General features: G+C 35.9%; 2 protein-coding genes across 3 annotated transcripts in view; one reads left to right on the top strand and one right to left on the bottom strand.

The window, feature by feature from the left end:
* LOC117334357 (long-chain-fatty-acid--CoA ligase ACSBG2-like) overlaps positions 1-11,833 on the top strand; it is a 33,900-nt gene extending 22,067 nt beyond the window's left edge. The window contains exons 8-17 of the mRNA XM_033893931.1: positions 639-740; positions 2,122-2,169; positions 2,595-2,762; positions 3,573-3,754; positions 4,436-4,623; positions 5,349-5,458; positions 6,743-6,893; positions 7,631-7,770; positions 8,837-9,083; positions 10,074-11,833. Of these exons, the coding sequence (XP_033749822.1) occupies positions 639-740; positions 2,122-2,169; positions 2,595-2,762; positions 3,573-3,754; positions 4,436-4,623; positions 5,349-5,458; positions 6,743-6,893; positions 7,631-7,770; positions 8,837-9,083; positions 10,074-10,153 (1,416 nt within the window). The 3' untranslated portion in view covers positions 10,154-11,833. The remainder of the gene's footprint in view (positions 1-638; positions 741-2,121; positions 2,170-2,594; positions 2,763-3,572; positions 3,755-4,435; positions 4,624-5,348; positions 5,459-6,742; positions 6,894-7,630; positions 7,771-8,836; positions 9,084-10,073) is intronic.
* Positions 11,834-22,730: 10,897 nt separating this feature from the next.
* LOC117334368 (long-chain-fatty-acid--CoA ligase ACSBG2-like) overlaps positions 22,731-27,891 on the bottom strand; it is a 33,133-nt gene continuing 27,972 nt past the window's right edge. For both annotated transcript variants that reach the window (XM_033893948.1, XM_033893949.1), the window contains exons 15-17: positions 25,863-26,002; positions 24,802-25,048; positions 22,731-24,197 (exon numbers count right to left, since the gene is read on the bottom strand). In XM_033893948.1, coding sequence (XP_033749839.1) covers positions 24,118-24,197; positions 24,802-25,048; positions 25,863-26,002 — 467 coding nt within the window. In that variant the 3' untranslated portion in view covers positions 22,731-24,117. The remainder of the gene's footprint in view (positions 24,198-24,801; positions 25,049-25,862; positions 26,003-27,891) is intronic.

The following is a 27,891-nucleotide window of genomic DNA, read 5'->3' as shown; positions in this document are numbered from 1 at the left end:
GTAGTTTTAATCATGATTAGATCTTCGTTTTCCTCTAGTAAAGGCTATGATAAAATACCGCATTTGACTTAAAATACCAAATATTATATTGACAGATCAGTGATATTAGAAGCTTTTTACATGTTTTAATTAGCACACCCATCCTTTTACCAGAAAAAGGTGCAAGTGGGCTAATGGGGGCAGGTGCTCTTATTAGGTAAAATACGGTAATCAGTAATGTAAAAATATATTTGTATCATCTTATCATCAATATCTCATAGTTATAAGGATGAGTAGAATGAAGAAGATGATAAGGTTACACACAGTTTTAGATACAGTGGTCCCCCTCTTATGAGACCACCAAGGGGACAGACATCAGGTGGTCTTATGATGGGGGTGGTCTTTGTTGAGAGTTTTGTTATCAGAGTGACATTAGTGAGGTCAATGATCCCATGCATTTCACGTTTTGGGGACATGATTAAGCAGTCGTTGGTCGAGATAGCGGGGTGGTCCTTTAGAAGGGGTAATTTATTGTTTGAAATTGTCAGTGAACGCGAAACTTGGTCGCATACAAGGGGTGGTCGTTCTTGAGAGTGGTCCTAAATAGGGGGACCACTGTATATGTTAAAGTAAGATTGTTTTACATCTAATTTGTTTAGTGGAAGGACTTTATGGCCAAGGGGGAGGATGTGCCCGATTCTACCCTCCAGGAACGTCTCAACATACAGGCTCCAAACAAGGCTTGTACTTTGGTGTATACGGTAAGAATATTTTTTTCGTAAATCAGTTCTATCTAGACTTTTAGCGAAAATCTTGAGGTTTGTGGTTCACCGCGGCCCCTGTTCAGGAGGGGATAAATAATTAAGCTCAGTTAGTAGAGTATCAGATCGATGGACTTCTGGTGAAAACCTGCGGTTTGTGGTTCAATCCTTACCTAGGGTTGTCTGGGTTCTTATGGAAGCTGAGATCACATCTTGTACTTTTTCAAGCGTCTCCTCGCAAATCTATATTTGTTTCTGTTTTGCCCTCATTTTATCGATGTTGAGTTAGAACTACTGTTTCGTTATTATGTCAGTATTCTCTGTTGTTAGCTCACTGGTTACAAGTAACCGTTAGCTAATGCTCTACCCCCGGCGTCGGCGTCCACCCCACTTAAAAGTTTTTGGGATCAGTTTTTGGAAAGCTTGTAAGTCCAAAAGTATACACCTCACACCCTTCTAATTTGGTTAATACATTTTTTAGAGGTCTAGGAGTAATGTTATGGCAAAATCAAACAGAAAAAAATTGATTTTTTTGCATTTTACCATTTTGTGGACTTCGCTTTTTTAGCAAAAGTATACACCTCATGCTCTTCTAATTTGGTTTATACATTCATTAGAAGTCTAGGAGTAATGTTATTGCAAAATCATGCAGGGAAAAAAATTGATTTTTTCGAATTTTACCATTTTGTGGAATTAATTTTTTGGCACCAAAAACCACTTTAAAGCTTTGAGGGTAAATCCAAAAGAATGCACCTCACACCCTTCTAATTTGGTTTATACATTCATTAGAGGTCCAGGAGTGATGTTATGGTAAAATCATGCAGAAAATATTTGTGATTTTTTTTGGCATTTTACCATTTAGCGGACTTATTTTGGCACCAAAACCCTCCTTAAAGATTTTGGGGGTAAGTTTTGGAAAGCTTGTAAGTCCTCACCCTTCTTATTTGGTTTAAACATCCATTTGAGGTCCAGGAGCGATATTTAAGCATTGAACAGGTTTCAGTTGGCATTCATATTGACTATGAATGCCAACTGAAAGCTGTTCAATGCTTATATTTACCATCTGCGATTTTGTATTTGTCGTGCGATTTTTTTTTGAAATTTTCAAATTCAAATTTCAGTTGGCAGTTCATAAGCTGGTGAACTCGCAACTGAATTGGTAGGGTTATATAGTGGCAGTGCCATACAATGGTAAATATTATGTGATGTACAATTTCAAAATGACATGCTAATACATACATTAAAAATAAATGCATAGTGTGATTGCTGCCGCTGGTGAGCTTTTGTCCTCGTTTTATTGCTATATTGAGATAGAACTACCATTCCGTTATTATGTCGGTATTCTCTGTTGTTTTTATGATCTTTCCTTTCTCTGTTTCAGTCGGGAACAACAGGAAACCCTAAAGGGGTGATGTTGAGTCATGACAATGTAAGTTAAGACAATGTACTCCATAGTCCTGAGATACAGGTTTGTGTGCATGTACAGTATATTTTCAATAAACTTCTGAGAAAAAAATCAACTTTAATGTCTACTGTCCTATTGGTGAATTGGCTACATTCAGATAATAAATAATCGCCGTGGTAACCATTCAATTTATATACAAAAAAAAAATCACATTTTAATTATTCAACATCAGGACAAGAAAAGTTAAAAAAAAAATTAATTTACACCACATAATATCAACTGAATTTTTTTTTTAAATATTTTTAAATTTACACCACTTAGTATCAACTGCTCGAGCAACCATGCAGAATGAACATGCATGTGTTCATCGAAAGCTGTCGATTAGCTTTCAAGAAAATTACCTGAGTAACAATTAAGTCATTTTACCCTCACGATTTAAAACACTTCAGATCACCTGGATTTGCAGACAGCATGGACGAAATGTAAATTACAAATTTGGTGTTGAGGTAGCTGTGAGTTATCTGCCCTTGAGTCATATTGCCGGTCAGCTAATGGACATTCACATCCCGATAGCATTTGGTGGCTCAATTTATTTTGCACAACCCGATGCACTAAAGGTATGGCATTAAACATCAACTCTGAATTACACCTCGTTAGATATGGTAATTATTTTTGTATTGTCAATCAGGATCTCACTAAAGTCATATCTTGACCTGAGTTCATGTTACATAAACTACACAACTTTGATGGACTGGAGTGTAGTTTAATGAACCAGAATGCAGATCAAGAAATGATTTTAATCAAATTCTGTCATTTTTAAATGAAAATTTATCATGAGATCTGATAGATACAGTGGGTAATTAATGAAATACATGGTTGAAAAAAAAATGAATTGCATGGACATCGTACCTCAGGTACTGTACCACAACTTCCATAAACATCATTTATGATTGAAAGAGTTTGCAGGAAATATAATTTGGTCATTTGTGTAATCCAATATGGCTGCTGTCACTTCTGATTGGTCGAAGAATAGATATGTTTGATTACAAGCAGTATGTTGGTGTAATATGATGTACATTGTACCTCGATCTGTAGCAAACTTCACCCAATGATGTTAGCATCTGTCAGATTTAAAATTGCAGGGTTCCTGTTGGTACTTTCATAGTAATCTCCCTTTTGCATCCAAGATGGCCACCATCAATTCTGAATGGTCAAAATTTTGATTTGGTCTATTTTTGAGTAAATTTAGGATAGAGGTGCATTACAGAACTCTACCTGCTACCATTATTAACAATCATGGCTGATATAGTTTGTGGATTAATATCCATGCTACAATCAAGAAATTTTTGGTATTATAAATGTACATTCTATATATAATCAAACTATTTTTTATTCCATTTCACTATGAATATTTAAATTTATCTTAGGGAACACTGAAGAATACTCTACAGGAGGCTCGACCAACTGCATTTTTTGGTGTCCCTCGTGTCTGGGAAAAGTTTATGGAAAAAATGGTAGAAAAAGGAAAAGCTGTGACTGGCGTGAAGAAGATGATTGGTACCAAGGCCAAAGAAATCGGCCTTCGAGGTGTCTATGCCAAAATGAACAAGTTAGCAAAATTCTTACAAATATTTTCATTATAATGAAATTTAATGCCATTTGGCTTGGTCCAATTACAACCAAATTATATTTGATCACAGAGTGGCCAGTGACTTAATGACTTGTGTATATTTTATAGAGCTACATTTTTACATTGTGATTGGTTTGACAATCAAATCTATTTATAGAGCTACATTTTTACATTGTGATTGGTTTGACAATCAAATCTATTTATAGAGCTACATTTTTACATTGTGATTGGTTTGACAATCAAATCTATTTATAGAGCTACATTTTTACATTGTGATTGGTTTGACAATCAAATCTATTTATAGAGCTACATTTTTACATTGTGATTGGTTTGACAATCAAATCTATTTATAGAGCTACATTTTTACATTGTGATTGGTTTGACAATCAAATCTATTTATAGAGCTACATTTTTACATTGTGATTGGTTTGACAATCAAATCTAGGTCGCCAATAAGAAGAATCCATATTGATGAAAGATAAACTGAATATTAATATCTCATTATAACCATTTACATGTAATTAAACTTCATATAATTAATAAAATTAATTAGAAACATGAAAACTGTGGGATCTCTCATTAACAACACTTAATTAACTCACTATATTGTGTACTGCATGATTCATGCAAGAGTTATCTCCCTTTGTGACTCATTTTTAGACAATGGATGCCATTTGGATGGACATTGGCTAATGTGCTAGTTTTTAACAAAGTAAAGGCTGAGCTTGGGCTGGACAGGTGTGCCATGACTTATACTGGTGCTGCTCCAATATCCAAGGAAACCATCGAGTACTTCTACAGTCTAAACATTCCTCTGCTGTCTGTGTTCGGACTTAGCGAGTCGACAGGTAGGTATCAGCTATACTTAGTCTGACCGACAGCTAGAAATCAGACTAAGTCTGACTGAGGGAGTCGACAGGTAGGTATCAGACTTAGTCAGACTGAGGGAGTCGACAGGTAGGTATCAGACTAAGTCTGACTGAGGGAGTCGACAGGTAGGTATCAGACTTAGTCTGACTGAGGGAGTCGACAGGTAGGTATCAGACTTAGTCAGACTGAGGGAGTCGACAGGTAGGTATCAGGCTTAGTCTGACTGAGGGAGTCGACAGGTAGGTATCAGACTTAGTCTGACTGAGGGAGTCGACAGGTAGGTATCAGTCTTAGTCAGACTGAGGGAGTCGACAGGTAGGTATCAGACTAAGTCTGACTGAGGGAGTCAACAGGTAGGTATCAGACTTAGTCAGACTGAGGGAGTCGACAGGTAGGTATCAGACTTAGTCTGACTGAGGGAGTCGACAGGTAGGTATCAGACTTAGTCAGACTGAGGGAGTCGACAGGTAGGTATCAGTCTTAGTCAGACTGAGGGAGTCGACAGGTAGGTATCAGACTTAGTCTGACTGAGGGAGTCGACAGGTAGGTATCAGACTTAGTCAGACTGAGGGAGTCGACAGGTAGGTATCAGACTTTAGTATAGAGGGATTTGTTTGGAATAAGTACATCATTTTGTCAAATTTACACCTTAAGTTTTGAAAATGAGTGATGTTATTTAATCAGTATTAGTGTCTTCTTTTAGGTCCCCATACAGTAGATACAGTGACTGAGTTCAGAATTGGCAGTGTCGGCAAAGAAACACCTGGATGTGAGACGAAAATAGAAAATCCAGAGGAGGACGGAAATGGAGAGGTAGGAGACATGTGGTAGTAGACATGTGGTTGGAGACACATGGTAGGAGACACATGGTTGAGACACGTGGTTGGAGACACATGGTAGAGACACATGGTGGGAGACACGTGGTAGATGACAGATGGTAGGAGACATGTGGTAGGCAACACGTGGTAGGAGACACATAGAAACACATAGGAGACACATGGTAGAGACACAAAGAAGGAGACATGTGGTAGATGACAGATGGTAGGAGACACATGGTATGAGACATGTGGTAGTAGACACATGGTATGAGACATGTGGTAGTAGACATGTGGTAGGAGAGATGTGGTAGTAGACACGTTGTAGCTGTGTGGTAGGAGACATGTGGTATGAGACATGTGGTAGTAGACGTGTGGTAGATGTGTGGTAGGAGACACATGGTAGAGACACATAGTAGGAGACACGTGGTAGGAGACATGTGGTAGAGACACATGGTAGGAGATGCATGGTAGAGACGTGTGGTAGGAGACACGTGGTAGATGACAGATGGTAGGAGACACATGGTAGGAGACACGTGGTAGGAGACACATGGTAGAGACACATAGTAGTAGACACGTGGTAGATGACACGTGGTAGGAGATGCATGGTAGAGACGTGTGGTAGGAGACACGTGGTAGATGACAGATGGTAGGAGACACATGGTAGGAGACACCTGGTAGGAGACATGTGGTAGATGACACGTGGTAGATGACACGTGGTAGGAGATGCATGGTAGAGACGTGTTGTAGGAGACACATTATAGGCGACACATAGTAGGAGACACGTGGTAGGAGACGTGTGGTAGAGACACATGGTAGAGACACATGGTAGAGACGTGTGGTAGGAGACACATGGTAGAGACACGTGGTAGGAGACATGTGGTAGGAGATGCATGGTAGAGACGTGTGGTAGGAGACACATTATAGGCGACACATGGTAGGAGACACATGGTAGATGACAGATGGTAGGAGACACATGGTAGGAGACACGTGGTAGGAGACATGTGGTAGGAAATGCATGGTAGAGACGTGTGGTAGGAGACACATTATAGGCGACACATAGTAGGAGACGTTGTAGGAGATATGTAGTAGGAAACACTTGGTATGAGATGCAGAAGTCTAATTATTTTAAATCAGCTAGTTTTTGCATTTTTGACTGAAGATTATTACATTCTTGGTCCTGAAGTAAAAATTTCGTATTTTTACCAGCGTTTGAAATAGTGAATGTGGATCATTAGCTTCTAGGTCCTGCCTATGTAATCAGTGTGTGTATCTATTCCAGATATGTATGTGGGGTCGACACATCTTCATGGGCTACCTACGAAATGAAGCAAAGACAGTCGAAACATTTGATGAAGCAGGTTGGCTAAAATCTGGCGACATTGGCAGGAAAGACAAGGATGGATTCCTCTTTGTGACAGGCAGAATTAAAGGTCAGGAATACTGTTAGGTATCTAGGCCAACACATACAGTCTGATTCAAAGTAAGGGGTGGATTTATTGAACACCGAAATACTGATCTGATAAAGTGTTTATTTTGATGGGATTTAATTTTGTGGTTAAAATACTGAAGTAAAAAAACAAATGGTTTGGATTATATTTTGTGGATTTCTTTTTTTTATACATGTATTTCTTGGAAAAAATCGACAAATTTTTAGCAGGTTTTCCATACTTTGAATGCATGAAGAAGCTTTCTTGAATTATATGAGCCATGGGTAGAATGTTCAGGATTTTTTGTGCTAGAATATGATTTGTGACATTTTTTGTGATTCTTTGGGAATCAAAATCCTAACAAAAAGGTTTTCTGTATTCACCAAATATAATATCCTAAAGTAGGCCTCCATCCTCCCTGACAAAAGCAGAGCTAGAATAAGGACTTTAGCTCATTGATCTTCTGTTCTGATATCAAAATACAACAGTGAGTTTATCTTTGATTGGTGGTTTGTAAGCTAATAAATATGGTAATAACTACATTGAGGTTTAAAGAATTCATGAACCCTCTCACCCCTATTGACCATATTACATTTCTAATGATGAATCAATGGAAGAGTCCACTAGAGTTTCTTAGGGTCCGAAGGATTAAATTAAGATAAAAGGAAAAGGCACATAGTCCATATGAAGGACTGAAGCTTAGTATGTTAAAATAAAGTAATTGACGTCCTTTTAAACAGAGTTGATCATCACGGCTGGAGGAGAGAACGTGGCACCAATACCTATAGAGGGAAATGTTAAGGAAGCCCTCCCTTGTGTGTCAAACTGTATGCTGATCGGCGACCAGAGAAAATTTCTCACCATGCTTATCTCTCTCAAGGTAAAGAATCAACATATGTCACTGGATGTTTGTAATTAAGGACATTCAGTCATTATTCCAAGTTTTGATGTTGATGTTGATGATGCAGGTCTAAAATTACGATTTAGGTTAATGACTTCTACTCGCAAATCTAGATTTGAAAATTAGTCTGGTGTGAATGTTAACTGGTGTCAGTATACAGTTGTTTCATGCCTCATCAGTCAACAGTCAAAACTGTTTTCACGAGGTGTTGGTACTGGCCAGGTGAACTGTTTCCCAGAGGCCGAAGGTCGAGGGAAATAGTTCACCTGGTCAGTACCAACACCGAGGGAAAACTGTTTTGACTGTTGACTGATCATGAGGCATGAAACAACTGTTTTGTTATCTGACCATTGAAGTGAATAATTACAACAAAAAACAGCCTGAAATTCAAAATCTGATAACTCACAGAACCCTTGATGATATTCCTGGTATTAGCCGAGTCTCTGTTACCTATGAGATTTAAAAGCTCGTCATCGTTTATGTCTTCAAACCTAGAAGTCATGTTTACAGTCGACCAATGTTTACAAACCTGTCGACGACAAGTAGTGTAGTCACTGTCATCTGTACGCTTGTAATTATATAAAAACTATATAAATGGATATTAACCAAATTTGACTGTTTTCCTATAAAACATGCTACCCATGAACTGTTGCCCGATCACACGCTGCCAAATCGAACACGCCTAATTACAAGCGTACAGATGACAGTGACTACACTACTCGTCGTCGACAGGTTTGTAAACATGGGTCGACTGTAAACATGACTTATAGGTTTGAAGACATAAACGATGACGAGCTTTTAAATCTCATAGAGAACAGAGATTCATCTGATACTAGGAATATCATCAAGGGTTCTGTGAGTAATTAAATTTTGAATTTCAGACTGTTTTTTTTTTTTGTTGCGGCCTCTGGGAAACAGTTCACCTGGTCAGTACCGACACCTCGTGAAAACAGTTTTGACTGTTGACTGATGAGGCATGAAACAACTGTATACTATTTTCTATTGTTAAGATGAATCTGTAAATCTGTATGATTTTTTTATCAAGGTTGAAATGAATGTAGAAACAGGAGCTCCAACAGATAACCTGACACAGGACGCGGTAGAATGGTGTAAATCCATCGGTAGCGAAGCAACAACAATGGCTGATGTCTTGGACAACAAAGATAAAAACGTACTGAAGGCTATTCAGGCTGGTATTGACCAGGCTAACACTAAAACAACGTCCAGGGCCACGAAGATACAGAAGTGGACGATTCTTCCCACCGACTTCTCCATTCCTGGCGGAGAACTGGGTAAGTTATTAACGAACCAGTATGTAGCAGGTAATAAAATAACATAATATCTAGAGTTATCTTCCCTTTTAGAGTTCATCTAGAGTTGTCTACCCTTTTGAAGTTCATCTAGAGTTATCTTCCCTTTTAGAGTTCATCTAGAGTTATCTGCCCTTTTGGAGTTCATCTGGAGTTATCTTCCCTTTTAGGGTTCATCTAGATTTATCTGCCCTTTTAGAGTTCATCTAGAGTTATCTACCCTTTTAGGGTTCATCTAGAGTTATCTACCGTTTTGGAGTTCATCTGGAGTTATCTGCCCTTTTGGAGTTTATCTAGATCTAGAGTTATCTACCGTTTGCAATCATCAACCGGCTTACAAAATCTAAAAATGAGTTAGAAGAAGGGAGAATTAGTTACTTTCTTCTGTTCCCTCTCTATCATTTTAAACCTAACAAGTTGGTACACTAATCCTTTGTGAGAATATTATATTATCCTTGGTGTCTGCCTGCCTTGTCATTTTTTCTTTCATTCAAAACCTCACATCATTGATGTCAATAAAACCCTGTATTAAATTTCATTGTCAAATTTATATTTCATAATAAATATAGTCTACTAGAATTGACAATTCTGATTGGTTGATTGAATTCCATTCAGGTATAAAATGTTTTGAGTTCACTAAATCTCTAGTTCAGGACCCCTTCACAAGTTTAAGGTTTTGAGCTAAAAATTATTATATTCATACAAGCTAATGTACCAAACGTATTGTTAATTATTTGAGTTTTAGAGTCAAAACACATTGTGTTAGAGTAAGGGATATTCCATTTTCTCTATCATTTTCAAAATATCTCCAATTTAAACTTTTTGCACTTGAAAGATAATATATAATGAAAGAAAATGGAGGCTCCTTCATAAACAGGAGATTTTTAAACAGTATGCTCTAATGAATTTAAAATAGTCCTTAAAACAGGGAGATGAAAACCTCAGAATGTTTCTGTTTGAATTTTGTTTCAGGACCAACCCTGAAGACAAGGAGACCAAAGATCGTTCAGAAGTATGAGCAAACGATAGAGGCATTTTACACCGAATCCTAGCTGTAGAGGACGATGTTGATTCTCACAACGGTTTACTGGGAGGAAATATCATAACTGTCATAAACCTGGGATCAAGTCTGGAGAGGGAAGATACGTGTTGATCGCTTCCTTTATAATGTATACAACAGGGACCTATAAATCACGTCCATGAAATCTCCCAACATGGTGGGAAATGAAGCCTTTTTATTGGCCTATTGGGGACGAACAAACTTCATCTACAATATCTCCAAAATGGAGGGGAGTTTGGCCTTTTCATCGGATTATTGGGGACCTACCAACCTCATCTCCAATATCTCTTAAATGGAGGGAATCCCTTATCTTTATCATTAGCTTATCGAGCGGATCTATGAATTTTGTTGACACTGTTTCTAAAATGAAGGATGGTCTTGTGATTGGTTAACAAGAATGGTAGTCATGGATACCATATAATTTAAAGTCTATTAGCATATTATGTTGGAAATCATATCATACATATGTTTATTTACCAGGATTTTCTGGAGGATTAAAAGAGGATACAGATCTTGTTATAAATATTCATAAACTTTTTTTAACCGTATTGATATTCTCAATGTGTTTACAATACATAATGATTCTATCTATTGATAGGAAAACTCTATGCAAGATTTTTTTTTTAAATTCAAAAAATATTCTATCCAGAATGAGATTTTCATATTTGTATTGTTGCTTATTAGTTTTTTTCTATGTGTAAGATTTATATTTCCTTTCAGTTTCCATTTTCATGATTCTTATTTTAAAGACACATTTATTAGATAAATTTTGATATATTGTGGAAAATGTATCTTACCTAAATTACATAATACTCAACTCAGTGAAGAGCCTTGTTTAGCTGCAATATTTGCTTTCCTAATAGGAAAATAGAACAATCTAAGGAATTTCTTTTAAGATAAATCACAGCACCAGTCATGAAACAGGGGCAAGACCAAATTATGAAATGCTTAATATATTTCACATATATACATCGCCCCCCAACCCCACACTACACCAGTTAAAATACTTACTTTTCGGGGGAATTTATTCAATTGGAACTTCATTATACATATATATGTGCAGTATATAAAAGTTTGGGGATGGTAAACTTTAAGGAGCGTGCTGATTATTGATTGGTAAAAATAATGGTAAACTTTAAGGAGCGTGCTGATTATTGATTGGTTAAAAATAATGGTAAACTTTAAGGAGCGTGCTGATTATTGATTGGTTAAAAATAATGGTTAACTTTAAGGAGCGTGCTGATTATTGATTGGTTAAAAATAATGGTAAACTTTAAGGAGCATGCTGATTTTTCATTGGTTAAAAATTATGGTAAATTTTAAGGAGAGTGCTGAATATTCATTGGTTAAAAATGTTGGTAAACTTTAAGGACAGTGCTGATTATTGATTGGTTAAAAATGATAATTTTTTTACTTGTTTATTGCCATATTTGAAATTATCAGCAAAATCGCTGGCTGGTTTAATAAACCAGTTCTGAATTGTGCTTGAGTGAGATAAATATATAGTGAAAAGTTTTACAGAATGGCAACAACTACCTAACATCCAGTCATCCACACTACCATCATCATGATGAATCTCAGATATGTTTACATGAATGTTATATATACAATACTGAAATTATCATTAATTTGTTTATTTGTTGGGGAAGTATATAAAACATTTTTAATTGTCTTCCTTTTGTTTTGAGAGTACAGTAACTTTTAATTCTATGTTTTAAGATCAGATGAGAGAAAATCCTGTTATCATGGACTTGTTGTACATGGTGTGAAACTGATTACAAATTACCTGTATAATTACAAATTACCTATATAATTACAAATTACCTGTATAATTACATGTTCACTGCCATATTTGTTTATATTATGTTGGATACATATGACAATAACAGGAAGGTGTACTTAATACAAACTGACAGATGACAATAACAGGAATGTGACCTTAATACATAATGACAGTGACAATAACAGGAATGTGTATTTAATACATACTGACAGATGACAATAACAGGAATGTGTACTATATACATACTGACAGATGACAATAACAGGAATGTGTACTTAATACATAATGACAGTGACAATAACAGGAATGTGTACTTTATACATACTGACAGATGACAATAACAAGAATGTGTTCTTAATACATAATGACAGTGAAAATAACAGGAATGTGTATTTAATACATACTGACAGATGACAATAACAGGAATGTGTACTATATACATACTGACAGATGACAATAACAGGAATGTGTACTATATACATACTGACAGATGACAATAACAGGAATGTGTACTTAATACATAATGACAGTGACAATAACAGGAATGTGTACTTTATACATACTGACAGATGACAATAACAAGAATGTGTTCTTAATACATAATGACAGTGAAAATAACAGGAATGTGTATTTAATACATACTGACAGATGACAATAACAGGAATGTGTACTATATACATACTGACAGATGACAATAACAGGAATGTGTACTATATACATACTGACAGATGACAATAACAGGAATGTGTATTTAATACATAATGACAGTGACAATAACAGGAATGTGTATTTAATACATACTGACAGTGACAATAACAGGAATGTGTACTATATACATACTGACAGATGACAATAACAGGAATGTGTACTATATACATACTGACAGATGACAATAACAGGAATGTGTACTATATACATACTGACAGATGACAATAACAGGAATGTGTACTATATACATAATGACAGTGACAATAACAGGAATGTGTACTTAATACATAATGACAGTGACAATAACAGGAATGTGTATTTAATACATACTGACAGATGACAATAACAGGAATGTGTACTATATACATACTGACAGATGACAATAACAGGAATGTGTACTATATACATACTGACAGATGACAATAACAGGAATGTGTATTTAATACATAATGACAGTGACAATAACAGGAATGTGTATTTAATACATACTGACAGTGACAATAACAGGAATGTGTACTATATACATACTGACAGATGACAATAACAGGAATGTGTATTTAATACATAATGACAGTGACAATAACAGGAATGTGTATTTAATACATACTGACAGTGACAATAACAGGAATGTGTACTATATACATACTGACAGATGACAATAACAGGAATGTGTACTATATACATACTGACAGATGACAATAACAGGAATGTGTACTATATACATACTGACAGATGACAATAACAGGAATGTGTACTATATACATAATGACAGTGACAATAACAGGAATGTGTACTTAATACATAATGACAGTGACAATAACAGGAATGTGTACTATATACATACTGACAGATGACAATAACAGGAATGTGTACTTAATACATAATGACAGTGACAATAACAGGAATGTGTACTATATACATAATGACAGTGACAATAACAGGAATGTGTACTATATACATACTGACAGATGATAATAACAGGAATGTGTTCTTAATACATACTGACAGTGACAATAACAGGAATGTGTACTTAATACATAATGACAGTGACAATAACAGGAATGTGTACTATATACATAATGACAGTGACAATAACAGGAATGTGTACTATATACATACTGACAGATGACAATAACAGGAATGTGTACTATATACATACTGACAGATGATAATAACAGGAATGTGTTCTTAATACATAATGACAGTGACAATAACAGGAATGTGTATTTAATACATAATGACAGTGACAATAACAGGAATGTGTTCTTAATACATACTGACCGTGACAATAACAGGAATGTGAACTTAATACATACTGACAGATGACAATAACAGGAATGTGTACTTAATACATAATGACAGTGACAGTAACAGGAATGTGTATTTAATACATACTGACAGTGACAATAACAGGAATGTGAACTTAATACATAATGACAGTGACAATAACAGGAATGTGTTCTTAATACATAATGACAGTGACAGTAACAGGAATGTGTATTTAATACATACTGACAGTGACAATAACAGGAATGTGTATTTAATACATAATGACAGTGACAATAACAGGAATGTGTACTATATACATACTGACAGATGACAATAACAGGAATGTGTATTTAATACATAATGACAGTGACAGTAACAGGAATGTGTACTATATACATACTGACAGATGACAATAACAGGAATGTGTACTATATACATACTGACAGTGACAATAACAGGAATGTGTACTTAATACATACTGACAGTGACAATAACAGGAATGTGTACTTAATACATAATGACAGTGACAATAACAGGAATGTGTACTTAATACATACTGACAGATGACAATAACAGGAATGTGTACTATATACATACTGACAGTGACAATAACAGGAATGTGTACTTAATACATACTGACAGTGACAATAACAGGAATGTGTACTTAATACAAACTGACAGATGACAATAACAGGAATGTGTACTTAATACATACTGACAGATGACAATAACAGGAATGTGTACTATATACATACTGACAGTGACAATAACAGGAATGTGTACTTAATACATACTGACAGTGACAATAACAGGAATGTGTACTATATACATACTGACAGATGACAATAACAGGAATGTGTACTATATACATACTGACAGATGACAATAACAGGAATGTGTACTTAATACATAATGACAGTGACAATAACAGGAATGTGTACTTAATACATACTGACAGTGACAATAACAGGAATGTGTACTATATACATACTGACAGATGACAATAACAGGAATGTGTACTTAATACATACTGACAGTGACAATAACAGGAATGTGTACTTAATACATACTGACAGTGACAATAACAGGAATGTGTACTATATACATACTGACAGATGACAATAACAGGAATGTGTACTTAATACATACTGACAGTGACAATAACAGGAATGTGTACTATATACATACTGACAGTGACAATAACAGGAATGTGTACTTAATACATACTGACAGTGACAATAACAGGAATGTGTACTTAATACATAATGACAGTGACAATAACAGGAATGTGTACTTAATACATACTGACAGTGACAATAACAGGAATGTGTACTTAAACATAATGACAGTGACAATAACAGGAATGTGTACTTAATACATACTGACAGTGACAATAACAGGAATGTGTACTTAATACATACTGACAGATGACAATAACAGGAATGTGTACTTAATACATACTGACAGTGACAATAACAGGAATGTGTACTTAATACATACTGACAGTGACAATAACAGGAATGTGTACTATATACATACTGACAGATGACAATAACAGGAATGTGTTCTTAATACATAATGACAGATGACAATAACAGGAATGTGTTCTTAATACATACTGACAGATGACAATAACAGGAATGTGTACTTAATACATACTGACAGATGACAATAACAGGAATGTGTACTATATACATACTGACAGATGACAATAACAGGAATGTGTTCTTAATACATACTGACAGATGACAATAACAGGAATGTGTACTTAATACATACTGACAGTGACAATAACAGGAATGTGTACTATATACATACTGACAGATGACAATAACAGGAATGTGTACTATATTCATACTGACAGTGACAGTAACAGGAATGTGTTCTTAATACATACTGACAGATGACAATAACAGGAATGTGTACTATATACATACTGACAGTGACAATAACAGGAATGTGTACTTAATACATACTGACAGATGACAATAACAGGAATGTGTACTTAATACATACTGACAGTGACAATAACAGGAATGTGTACTTAATACATACTGACAGTGACAATAACAGGAATGTGTATTTAATACATAATGACAGTGACAATAACAGGAATGTGAACATAATACATACTGACAGTGACAATAACAGGAATGTGTACTATATACATACTGACAGATGACAATAACAGGAATGTGTACTTTATACATACTGACAGATGACAATAACAAGAATGTGTTCTTAATACATAATGACAGTGACAATAACAGGAATGTGTATTTAATACATACTGACAGATGACAATAACAGGAATGTGTACTATATACATACTGACAGATGACAATAACAGGAATGTGTACTATATACATACTGACAGATGACAATAACAGGAATGTGTTCTTAATACATAATGACAGTGACAATAACAGGAATGTGTATTTAATACATACTGACAGATGACAATAACAGGAATGTGTACTTAATACATAATGATAGATGACAATAACAGGAATGTGTACTTAATACATACTGACAGATGACAATAACAGGAATGTGTTCTTAATACATACTGACAGATGACAATAACAGGAATGTGTTCTTAATACATAATGACAGTGACAATAACAGGAATGTGTACTTAATACATACTGACAGTGACAATAACAGGAATGTGTTCTTAATACATAATGCCAGTGACAATAACAGGAATGTGTACTATATACATACTGACAGTGACAATAACAGGAATGTGAACTATATACATACTGACAGATGACAATAACAGGAATGCTTATACTTAATCAGTTATGGAAATTAGTCAAGTGAACTAGGCACCTTTGTTGTTTATTATACAGGTGTGTGTTTTTATAAAATGTATTGTATGCAGCGACTGTTTGTGCATTTAGGAAAGAAGTGTATACAGAATTTTGAGATTCAACTGGAAATGAGAAAATCCAGAGTAACACCTTATAGATGATGTGATATGAAAAATGTTTTGGGTATTCTTTCTTGGTTTAAAACTTTTATAAATATTTATTCTACATTTACAGATTTTATGGGTATGGATTTAAACAATTACATGAATTTAGTATTTCAATTAATTTTGTTGTAATATCCCCTCCCCCTCCCAGTACAGTCGTGAGAGTTGTGAGCTGTTGTAGACAATTATGATTTATCTTACATATCATTAATATATTACTAATATTGATAATTACTAACACAATATACATATATCACCACGTTTGTCTAGGTCTGTACACAAGGTTTACCACGTCCTGGTCGTGGTTTTGTAGACATGATGGTAATTCATCACCTGAATGTTATATATAGAGATTGTATTGTGTTTATTGCATTTATAGTGATATGAATACAATGTGATCGTTATATTATAAATGAGCTACTAAAAAATGCATGTTAATTATCAGTTTATTGCCTACATCTTGCTGGGTTTCACCCCAAAGACTATAGTCAATGTCCTTTCAACATATGAATTTCTATCTGTTCCCTATTGCATTCATATCACTATAAATGCAATAAAAATGCAAAGAATCCCTTTATATAAGTAATATAGTATAATATATATATATAAATTTTACTTACATACCAATCTTATAGTGATATATATTATTAGCTTATATTGCTCGAGTTTCCAGGATTATATTTTTTACGTGGGAGATTAGACATGTACTATCAGCTGATAAGATGAAAAGGATCTCCCTCTTCATGGAGGGTGGGAGTGAGAAATCTCTTATCCAAGGGGTAATATTTCTGTTTGTCTTTATCAGAGGCCCTGTCAAGGGATAATATTTTGGTTTGTCTTTTCCAGAGGCCCTGCCAAGGGGTAATATTTCTATCTTTACTAGAGGCCCTGCCAAGGGGTAATTTTTCTATTTGTCTTTATCAGAGGCCCTGCCAAGGGGTGATATTTTTATCTTTATCAGAGGCCCTGCCAAGGGGTGATATTTCTGTTTATCTTTACCAGAGGCCCTGCCAAGGGGTAATATTTCTATCTTTACCAGAGGCAGTGCCAAGGGGTGATATTTCTGTTTTTCTTTACCAGAGACACAACCAAGGGTAATATTCTTGGTTGTCCAACCCGAGGTTCTGCCGAGGAGGGTTCAACAATACAAAGTATCGACCAAAGGTTGGGGATTTCTCCGTCACACTCTCAAGATATCATGGGAAATGATTATTTTTCTCCTATCATGCAATTTTGTTTACGCAGTGTCCAGTTGTTGAAATGTAATAAGAAATATATTTATGCAACACACTGTTGATGTGATATTGTTATGTTGTTGCCATGACGTCATTGAGTGAGCAAGTGCTTTCTGACATACCCTAGGGGGTGACAGAAAAATCTTGAAGAGGTAAAACTGGAGAGAAGTCTGAGAATGATGGGAGATTATATAACGTAATGAGAAGTACCATCTGAGGAGATTTGTTACATAACGTAATGAGAAGTACCATCTGAGGAGATTTGTTACATAACGTAATGAGAAGTACCATCTGAGGAGATTTGTTATATAACGTAATGAGAAGTACCATCTGAGGAGATTTGTTGTATAAAAAACTTTGTATGGAATATATTAAAATCAAATATTTTTGTAAAAAAAAATAAAAGTTTAAATGCCTTCAGAACCTGTCTCTGTTTCATTTAGCAAGATAATTGAAAGGTGAACCTTGTAACTCCATGAATGTTGTGTAATGATATTGAATTGAACCAGGTCTAACTGATCAAAGTTTAATTCTCAAGATGCCGACGTTTTAGCTGACCAGTCCGAAGACAAGTCAGCTATATATAATTATGCCGTTGTGCAGCATTATCCATCTGCATGTCGTCCATCTGTCCAGTGTCAACTTTTCCTTTTAAACAACTTTGATAATCAAGAGGCTAAGAGATCGGATATTGGGCCTGTAGCATGCTGGGTTGAAGGGCTACGAAGTTTGTTCAATTAAAGGACCTTGACCTATTTTCAAGGTCACTGGGGTCAAATGTGCAAAAATCTTTGAATGTTTGCCCCTGAATACCAAAATTCTATGGTTTTGATATTAGACATGTAACAATTCCTCAAAAGAAAGAGCATAGTTCCACATCTTGACCTAAATCATCTTTGAGATTGACAAGAATCAAAGGCCTTCAGTCTAGAATAGCTAAGTGTTGCAGGTCCATTGAACCTCTTTATCGAAAAAATCTGAATAAAGGTGCTTGACCATAGTGAAACCATTTTCTTTTCCATTAAAATGCTTCTTTTCCAGAGTGGCTTGCTGAAATTTGACTAAATTTGGTCTGGAGCATTGCTGGGCAAGTATTCTTAAATTGTCAAAAAAAGACGTGTCCTGGATGATCCAAGTCGAGATGGACAGGGCCAGATATAGGGATCTTCAAAATCCTTCTTCATATACCTCCATAAAGGTGGCTAAATGTTAATACTAAATTATGACAGTCCAGGTGTAACAGTCATATCCTATAAACAAGAGATCCCAGAGGGATCTTGGCGCCCACCATTGAATGATCTTTATAGGTTCCATGTCAGATTGATCTTTTCTCTACTTTTCCCTTCCTCTAAGTCTTACTAATCTGTGTAAATTCAGAAACAGCCCTCTAGTACTTTTCAAACAAGGGGAACCTATATATAAAATTTAAGATTTAGCGATAATGGCTGTCTGTCGGCCATGTTGTTTTTGGATTGGTCCCAAAATGCAACACCAGGGACCATGAAATTTGAGAAAGATCCCTTCAGTACCTTCTGACAAATAGCGATAACAAACTTCAATTGTCAACATCCAAGATGGCTGCCTGTCGGCCATGTTGTTTTCCGATTGGTGTCAAAATGCAATATGCATAACTAGGCACCAAGGGCAACCTACATATGAAATTGGAGAAAGATCCCTTCAAGTACTTTCTGAGAAATAGCGATAACAAACTTCAGTTGTCAAAATCCAAGATGGCTGCCTGTCGGCCATGTTGTTTTCCGATTGGTTTCAAAATGCAATATGCATAACTAGGCACCGAGGGGAGCCTACATATGAAATTTCAGAAGGATCCCTTTATTAGTTTTTGAGAAATAGCGATAACAAACTTCAATTGTCAAAATCCAAGATGGCTGCCTGTCGGCCATGGTGTTTTCCGATTGGTCTCAAAATGCAATATGCATAACTAGGCACCAAGGGGAACCTATGTATGAAATTGGAGAAAGATCCCTTCAGTACTTTCTGAGAAATAGCGATAACAAACTTCAATTGTCAAAATCCAAGATGGCTGCCTGTCGGCCATGTTGTTTTCCGATTTGTCTCAAAATGCAATATGCATAACAAGGCACTGAGGGCAGCCTACATATGAAATTTCAGAAAGATCCCTTTATTAGTTTTTGAGAAATAGCGATAACAAACTTCAATTGTCAAAATCCAAGATGGCTGCCCGTCGGTCATGTTGTTTTCCGATTGGTCTCAAAATGCAATATGCATAACTAGGCACCAAGAGGAACCGACATATGAAATTTGAGAAAGATCCCTTCAGTACTTTCTGAGAAATAGCGATAACAAACTTCAATTGTCAAAATCCAAGATGGCTGCCTGTCGGCCATGTTGTTTTCCGATTGGTTTCAAAATGCAATATGCATAACTAGGCACCTGAGGGGAAGCCTACATATGAAATTTGAGAAAGATCCCTTCAGTAGCTTTCTGAGAAATAGCGATAACAAACTTCAATTGTCAAAATCCAAGATGGCTGCCTGTCGGTCATGTTGTTTTCCGATTGGTGTCAAAATGCAATATGCATAACTAGGCACCAAGAGGAACCTACATATGAAATTTGAGAAAGATCCCTTCAGTACTTTCTGAGAAATAGCGATAACAAACTTCAATTGTCAAAATCCAAGATGGCTGCCTGTCGGCCATGTTGTTTTCCGATTGGTTTCAAAATGCAATATGCATAACTAGGCACTAGGAGGAACCTACATATGAAATTTGAGAAAGATCCCTTCAGTGCTTTCTGAGAAATAGCAATAACAAACTTCAATTGTCAAAATCCAAGATGGCTGCCTGTCGGCCATGCTGTTTTCCGATTGGTCTCAAAATGCAATATGCATAACTAGGCACCAAGAGGAACCTATGTATGAAATTGGAGAAAGATCCCTTCAGTACTTTCTGAGAAATAGCGATAACAAACTTCAATTGTCAAAATCCAAGATGGCTGCCTGTCGGCCATGTTGTTTTCCGATAGGTCTCAAAATGCAATATGCATAACCAGGCACCAAGGGGAACCTATATATGAAATTGGAGAAAGATCCCTTCAGTACTTTCTGAGAAATAGCGATAACAAACTTCAATTGTCAAAATCCAAGATGGCTGCCTGTCGGCCATGTTGTTTTCCAATAGGTCTCAAAATGCAATATGCATAACTAGGCACTAGGAGGAACCTACATATGAAATTTGAGAAAGATCCCTTCAGTGCTTTCTGAGAAATAGCAATAACAAACTTCAATTGTCAAAATCCAAGATGGCTGCCTGTCGGCCATGCTGTTTTCCGATTGGTCTCAAAATGCAATATGCATAACTAGGCACCAAGGGGAACCTATGTATGAAATTGGAGAAAGATCCCTTCAGTACTTTCTGAGAAATAGCGATAACAAACTTCAATTGTCAAAATCCAAGATGGCTGCCTGTCGGCCATGTTGTTTTCCAATAGGTCTCAAAATGCAATATGCATAACTAGGCACCAAGGGGAACCTATATATGAAATTTGAGAAAGATCCCTTCTGTACTTTCTGAGAAATAGCGATAACAAGAATTGTTTACGGACGGACGGATGGACGGACAGAGGGACGGACGGACCACGGACCACGGACGCAGGGCGATTTGAATAGCCCACCATCTGATGATGGTGGGCTAAAAAAAAGGCCCAATTGGCCTGCATTGCATTGCCCACATTGTATTCATTTCTCCAATGATTCTCTGCCTTTCTGTTTATCAAAAGAATTGTTTCCGTACGCGTGTTAATCAATTTGACCCCTTGATTACCATAATTGTCAAAGTCATTTTTTTTCTCAAACTTTGTCAGGTGTCATCCTAGGAACCTACTAGGTATATACATCTTGATTCTTGGCTTTGGTCATATCAACCATCTGGTTCAGATGAATTTATAAGGCTTTAAATGATTCAGAAAACATTCAACAAAATTATTATGTAATAAATCTTTATTTTATTCCGAAATGTACATAAATATTAAAAAAATATAATATATAGATTATATATACGTAATGTAGCATTTAAAAAATAATCCCAAAATATTCTGTTGGGCTTTGTATGTAAATCTGGACTGAGGATTATCAGAGTATAATGTACAACATTTGTGACCAGAGCTGTTTAAACCTCCGATAGGTATCATTAACATTTCCTCAAGGAAATGAAAGGAATTGCGTCTAAAACCTCTCCTAACAACATGAATTCATTAAAATTGATGAATCAGCTGAAGGAACAATAACAGAAGGGTTCTCACCAGAAAATAGGACACACCATTCTTAGGTATATCAAAGAATTTATCTGAAAAAACATCAAGCACAGGTCATTAATTAAGTTAATTTCTTTTCATCTCATATTGAAATAAAGATTTTAAAAACAAGTATGAAGATTGAGAGGTTACTATCTAAAATTGTCAAAGTACGTGTTCTAAACGTGAAAAAAATTATCTTTTAAGGTAATATTTTACCGTTTTTTGACATTATAACCATCTAAATTAACCTATTTGTTGATAAATGTCTAAAACTTAAAGAAATACGTGATGACTTTCGTGAAAATTGGAGCATTTCTATTTTTTTGGTCAAATTGTCGTAGTCGAATAACTGAAAAATACGACTTTTCCAACCCAATTAAACAATTTTTTTTAACATGATTCAAGAGAAAATGGTTTTGGTTTTTGAATTTTTACCCAAATAAACGAAATACCCTATTAAGCGTTACCCGATTAAGTGGAATGGACATACATCAATTTCTACTGTAGTATACACATATAAATGATCCTTTTCCTCCAGTTTATACATATCGTAGGTTCTGTGTACAGGTATATTGACAAGGATATCACAATAATGGTGCCATATGTATAAGGTACCTTCCAAACTATTTTATACAAAAAACATCAGGTTAGATAAACTGTCACAAGAATCTTATTAAAGGGTTAGACACAAAACAACTCTTAAATTAGAAACATTTATAACATGTTATTTCTATATAAATATCCATGTAGACCCTTCCTAGTCCAATATGCTGTTCAACTGGTTATTTTTTCTGATAAATACAATGGTAGAGTTTGCATTTTTTTTTTTTCAGACATATTCACACCTGCAAAATGCAAAATATTTATAGAGAAACATAGAGCCAGGCTCAGTATTTTTACCGGGACACTCCTAACCTGTTCCAATGTAACAGGAGAGGAAAAATTCAAGGACCAGACTGGGACTCGAACCAGGACCTCCAAACTCTTAGACGGACGCACTTACCATTTTAGCTACCTGGACATCGGCGTTTAACCCAGTCCAGTTCCACTACAATATCATCTTCAAATATAAGATTTAATGAAAATCAAACTTTTTTTTCATTAACTCAAACTTTTATTAAATCAAAGTTTTCTTTTAAAACAACTTTGAAGGCTATGAATTAATGAAATAAGAAATATTTGAGATTTTTTGTGGTACTATGATGTTTTGGCTCTAACTTGTTCTGTGTATAAACACGTTCAATAAGGATACCAGTAATAAGTATAGAGAATATCATTGTATCTAAAATTATACTCTGAAGCTGCCTTATACTTCAATATACATATTCACTGAATGTTTCTAGAGCCTTAATCAACAAAATATATACCAATATCCACATTCACTGAATCTTTCTTCTAGAGCCTCAATCAACAAAATATTCATCAATATCCATATTCACAGAGCCTCTAGAATGTTTTAATTAATGAATTTCTAATTGAATTTTACTGTAAATTACAGCAGACCCAACTTATTTCAAACATTTCCCTTCCTTGTTTATTACCCTGGAAGTCATTATTTCCAGACCATTATGCTTGTATAGATTTAGTGAAAAATTCCATTTTAATTCATAGTACAATGAACAGAACATTAAATTTTCTCCACTGGGGACATTTTCCAGCTTTGGTTCACATTGTCAATGAGTTCCACGTTGATTTTCCCTGGAAATCACGTATCCGCATACAAAGCTTTAATTGTCTTGTCGTACATCTTCACAACAATAGGTCGCCGCAGCTTCAGGGTGGGGCCTACAAAATACAGGGGAAATGATGAGAAATTTGTTTGTTTGTTTTATGTTTAACGTCCTATTAACAGCCAGGGTCATTTAAGAAAATGCCTGGTTTTGGAGGTCGAGGAAAGCCGGAGTACCCGGAGAAAAACCACCGACCTATGGTCAGTACCTGGCAACTGCCCCACATGTGTTTCGAACTCGCAACCCAGAGGTGGGGGGCTAGTGATGAAAGTGTCGGGACACCTTAACCACTCGGCCACCGCGTAAATGATGAGGAAGTATTGAGGATGATATTGTTTAAATTTACGAATAAAAATTAAATAGTTGTCTTGAAGGTTGCAGTGGTAAATCCTTTCACAATCCGACTGAGAAGGTACGTGGGTTTTCCCCGGGTTCTCCAGTCTCCTCCGACAGTAAGAATCCTCGAGTGTTTCCGTTCGGCCCATCAGCAGTGATAAGTATAAGTTAATACAACATGTTTTGTAATTGTTGTATAATAAAGGCCGTAATTACAAATACTACTTTTTCAAATAATTTACAATAAAATAATGCAAATTAAAAACACCCCAAGCAACCGATCTGAATTTCTCTATAGCCTCGTATCTACATCAGAATCTTACCTAATTCGCCTCCAGGAATCGAGAAATCTCTGGGTAGTAATGACCATTTCTGGACCTTAGATGCGCGGGAAATGGCACGTTCGTTGGCTTTGTCTATTCCTGTCTGAATGGCTTTGAAGAGATTGGGATTTTTTTGTTCCAGGACTTGCGACATCGTCGTATAATTACAACCTAATGATTTACACCAGTCTTGGACCTCAGCTGTCAGCTGGTCGGTAGGTTCTCCAGTATCTATGTCAATTTCAACCTGTAAAACATGACTTATGTTATTTAGCAAACCTAAACTATAATTTTTCTCTAATTTGAACATGCTAGTGGCCGAATATCATCACAGACTCGCTTCCTCCTTGCAAACCTAAACTATAATTTTTCTCTAATTTGAACATGCTAGTGGCCGAATATCATCACAGACTCGCTTCCTCCTTGCTACTGAGAAGTCTGTTTAGAGATTTAAAAATAAAAAATCTGTTTTACATAGAAAGTGGGTCAAGGTCATCCATTTGAACAATTTTTGTCTTTATCTTGAAATAGTGCCTCTTTGTTATTTTGAAAATGTTTAAAGATTTTCAACACATCTGACCCCTGTGACATTAAATTTTGGTCAAAGTCTTTTATTCGAACAAATGCGATCGTTCCACACCCTAGCATGTGACTGGACCAATATAATTATGACTAGACTTCAGTTATTAGGAAGAAGGGAATTCGAAACCTTGATGACAATCAAGAATCTTTTGGTAGATGAGCTAAACATTTACTGTCTACATTGAATATGCTTTGTCCAACTTTTAAAGCAATTCAGAGTCGAAAATGGCTTGAAATTTAAACTTTCAAATGGAAGTTCAGAATTTGTGGAACTGGAACTCTTGTCAATGTCTCATATCAAAAAAAGATTATGCAGGGTTAAGTCTATTTTTCATAGGCATTAGACCTGTATATCGAACGGTATTTAAAAGTAACCAAGATTGTCAAGATTGTAGAAGCTGGAACTCCTATACACTAAACCTTATCGTGATAGAACAAGTCTGTCTTGAGAAATACTTTAAGATTGATTTTGACCTTACCTTCAGTGTGATTAACATACTAAGGAACTTCATTTTGTCCCCGATCAACATACAGTTAGACACAGCATGCAGTTCTTCCTTCACATTGTCCTCTATTGGAATAGGAGCTATGTTCTCACCGCCTGCCGTGATCAGTAATTCTGGGAAAAGGTCAAGTTTATAATGAGTAATTCTGATCTCATCCACCTCTGAAATCTCTAACAAATGAGTGACATCTCAAATTCCACATCCTAGTGACATCTCACACATTCCACATCCTAGTGACATCTCACACATTCCACATCCTAGTGACATCTCACACATTCCACATCCTAGTGACATCTCACACATTACACATCCTAGTGACATCTCACACATTCCACATCCTAGTGACATCTCACACATTCCACATCCTAGTGACATCTCACACATTCCACATCCTAGTGACATCTCACACATTACACATCCTAGTGACATCTCACACATTCCACATCCTAGTGACATCTCACACATTCCACATCCTAGTGACATCTCACACATTCCACATCCTAGTGACATCTCACACATTCCACATCCTAGTGACATCTCACACATTCCACATCCTAGTGACATCTCACACATTCCACATCTGAGTGACATCTCACACATTACACATCCTAGTGACATCTCACACATTCCACATCCTAGTGACATCTCACACATTCCACATCCTAGTGACATCTCACACATTCCACATCCTAGTGACATCTCACACATTCCACATCCTAGTGACATCTCACACATTCCACATCCTAGTGACATCTCACACATTACACATCCTAGTGACATCTCACACATTCCACATCCTAGTGACATCTCACACATTCCACATCCTAGTGACATCTCACACATTCCACATCCTAGTGACATCTCACACATTCCACATCCTAGTGACATCTCACACATTCCACATCCTAGTGACATCTCACACATTCCACATCCTAGTGACATCTCACACATTCCACATCCTAGTGACATCTCACACATTACACATCCTAGTGACATCTCACATTCCACATCCTAGTGACATCTCACAAATTCCACATCCTAGTGACATCTCACACATTCCACATCCTAGTGACATCTCACACATTCCACATCCTAGTGACATCTCACATTCCACATCCTAGTGACATCTCACATTCCACATCCTAGTGACATCTCACACATTCCGTATCTCAGAGAAGGAAGACATCACATATTAACTATTTCCAATAGGAGAATAATCAATGACATATTTTATCAATAGAATTTTGCTGGACTTATTTACAAATCATATGAATCAAAATAGCCCTAAATTTTGCATCATCAGCTGTACTCTTGTCTAGTTCCATGTAACCTTTCTGTTCAACGGCCAAATAAACTTGAATGTGTCAGCTTGGTATAAAGATTTACAGAGGGATCATGGCAGCCTTAAAACTGAGACCTATTATATAGAAAGAAACAAAATTGGGGCACTTATCAGGTAGATTTTCATAAAAAAGAACCAAGAGCAGTTACCCTAGTTCTGATGTGTGTAATGATAGCTTAACACATCTTAGCTCTGTGACCTTGAACGTAGATCAAGTTTTGTTCATTTGAACAAACTTTGTAACCATTCATCTCAGCATGCTAATTAACAGACTAAAACATCATGATCCTAGTCTTGATAATTAAGAAAAAATTTAAAGATCTGAAAACATTTTACGCCTTTCACCTTGAAAGTAGGTCAAGGTATTCACTTCTCAAACTTGATTGCCCTTCATCCAAGCCTGTTACTTGCCCAATGCTAATAATACTTTCTAATGAGAACTCTTATGAACACTTTGCTACAGGAGACAACACTTGGGATGTATTGAATGGTTTTTTTTTAAATTGCTGCAGAAGACATTGAGCCTTTTGGTTATTGAAATAAAGTCCAAAATGTAAATTGTTTACCACATATGATGGATGCCGACAGACAAAAGACATTTGCAGTAGGTCTATAAAGCAATTCTCTTCCACAGGAATGAAAGTTGATTTCATTTCGAAA

The sequence above is a fragment of the Pecten maximus genome, chromosome 9, assembly GCF_902652985.1.
Source record: "Pecten maximus chromosome 9, xPecMax1.1, whole genome shotgun sequence".
Taxonomy (NCBI): Eukaryota; Metazoa; Mollusca; class Bivalvia; order Pectinida; family Pectinidae; genus Pecten; species Pecten maximus.
Note: the sequence above shows the minus strand (reverse complement) of the source record. Positions and strands in the feature narration are given on the sequence as shown.